The 1781-nt window shown below is 38.7% G+C and overlaps 1 protein-coding gene across 1 annotated transcript in view; it reads left to right on the forward strand.

The window, feature by feature from the left end:
• pax3a (paired box 3a) overlaps positions 1–1781 on the forward strand; it is a 19862-nt gene that overhangs the window by 1244 nt on the left and 16837 nt on the right. Inside the window, exons 3-4 of the mRNA XM_014023258.1 lie at positions 214–343; positions 473–616. Coding sequence (XP_013878712.1) covers positions 214–343; positions 473–616 — 274 coding nt within the window. The remainder of the gene's footprint in view (positions 1–213; positions 344–472; positions 617–1781) is intronic.

Here is a 1781-nt window from a genome sequence, read left to right on the forward strand (position 1 = left end):
TATATATATATATGGTAGAAATGAAGCAACAAATCCAAAAACTTCCAAACTTTACGCTTTTTCCCCCAAGATCAAGCAACAGTTTCTGTGGGAAGCACCGCTCCCAGGAAAAAAGAAAGTTGCGTGACAATTTCAAATATTGGCTAAACTCAACGCACAAAGCAATAAATATTATTATATAGGGTGATTTTCCCCCCTTTTGTGTCCTTGAAGCAAACCGCCTCTCCAGAAGTGGACAAGAAAATCGAGGAGTACAAGAGAGAAAACCCGGGCATGTTCAGCTGGGAAATCAGGGACAAACTGCTTAAAGACGGCATCTGCGACAGAAACACCGTMCCTTCAGGTGAATTCAGTAAAAATATGAATCCAAAAATATGTATTTGTTTGAATGTTTTATGAGCGTGCGTCATTGACTGATAGGCCTGCAGTTTTCAAAGTTTTCCCAACTTGTCCTTTTTTTTCTTCCTCCAAGTGAGCGCCATCAGCCGCGTGATGCGCTCCAAGTTCGGCGGAGTCGGTGAGGAAGAGGAGGAAGAAGAAGAGGTGGAGAGGAGGACGATGGACGAAAACGAACCTCGGACAAAACACAGCATCGATGGCATCCTGGGAGACAGATGTGAGTTTAACTCCAGTGTGCAGATGAGATTTTAAATGGCATTATTATTATTATTATTATTATTATTATAAATAATAATGTTTTTCCCTGAATGTCTGCATCTGCTTTTCTTCAGCTATGTTTTTTTTGTGTGCATACTTTTGATGAAAGGTTTGAAAGTTTTGTCCACCAGTTTATCCAACGTAAACATATCATTATTATATTTTATTATTGTATTTTAAACTACATTTACTTTTACGCATAAAACTATCAAACGTTAAAATATGTTTTTTAACAGTTTAGTTTTCAATAAATAAATAAATACAGCCAAACAACCAACGAACAGAACAAACAAACATTTGTCTAACTTTTCAAGGTTGAGAAACCTTTTTTTTTTCGTCTTCTTCACTTAATCGGATACTTGAGGATGGACTTCAGGGAACAAAGCGCGGAGAGTCCATTGAAACTCGCACCTCAGTCTGACGCGCACAAAAGCCAAAGTGCAGTGAGTGGCTCAGTGGTGTACAAAAAAAAAGAAGTGCCAGAGCTTTTCAAAATGAGGAGAGAAAAGAAGGGAGAGGGACTGTGCTGACAAAAGAGGGAGAGAAGACATTCTGGACCCGCAATGAGCGATGAATTATTCAGGGACACCAATAGGCCCAGTGGTTTATTTTGGGTAAAAAAAAATGTCATTTTTGACTATTTTTTTACCCCCTTTTGTCAACAGTTTGTATTAAAGAGGGAGAAGCCAAGCCTTTAGGCGAACACATGTTGATTTACAACCTGTTGGACTGATCAGTTGCAAGTAAAAATGAACAAAACCAATTCAAGACACAATAGAATCAATAATTATTAACCAGATCTCCAGAAAAAAACGCAGTTTTTTTGCACTGATGAACTACCCGATTTGTCAATATATTATCATTTCAGTTTTAAGAGACTATAGAAAAACGTTTGTCTGGAGTATAGACCAAAAAAGTGGCTGCAGCTTCAGCTCAAATCGAACTCTTTGGTCACTTTTACGCACGGATTAATTCATTAATTAATTTATTTTTAGTCTTTACGCAGCGAGTCGCCCTCAGCCCGGTGCGCTCAGGAAAAAAACTCTTCTCCACACTAGATTAAATCCAAACCTTTTATTCGTCCCACACTTCCATCTCTGACCAAGTCCGCCCCATCTACAGCC

The sequence above is a fragment of the Austrofundulus limnaeus genome, unplaced genomic scaffold (genome assembly GCF_001266775.1).
Source record: "Austrofundulus limnaeus strain Quisiro unplaced genomic scaffold, Austrofundulus_limnaeus-1.0 Scaffold361, whole genome shotgun sequence".
Taxonomy (NCBI): Eukaryota; Metazoa; Chordata; class Actinopteri; order Cyprinodontiformes; family Rivulidae; genus Austrofundulus; species Austrofundulus limnaeus.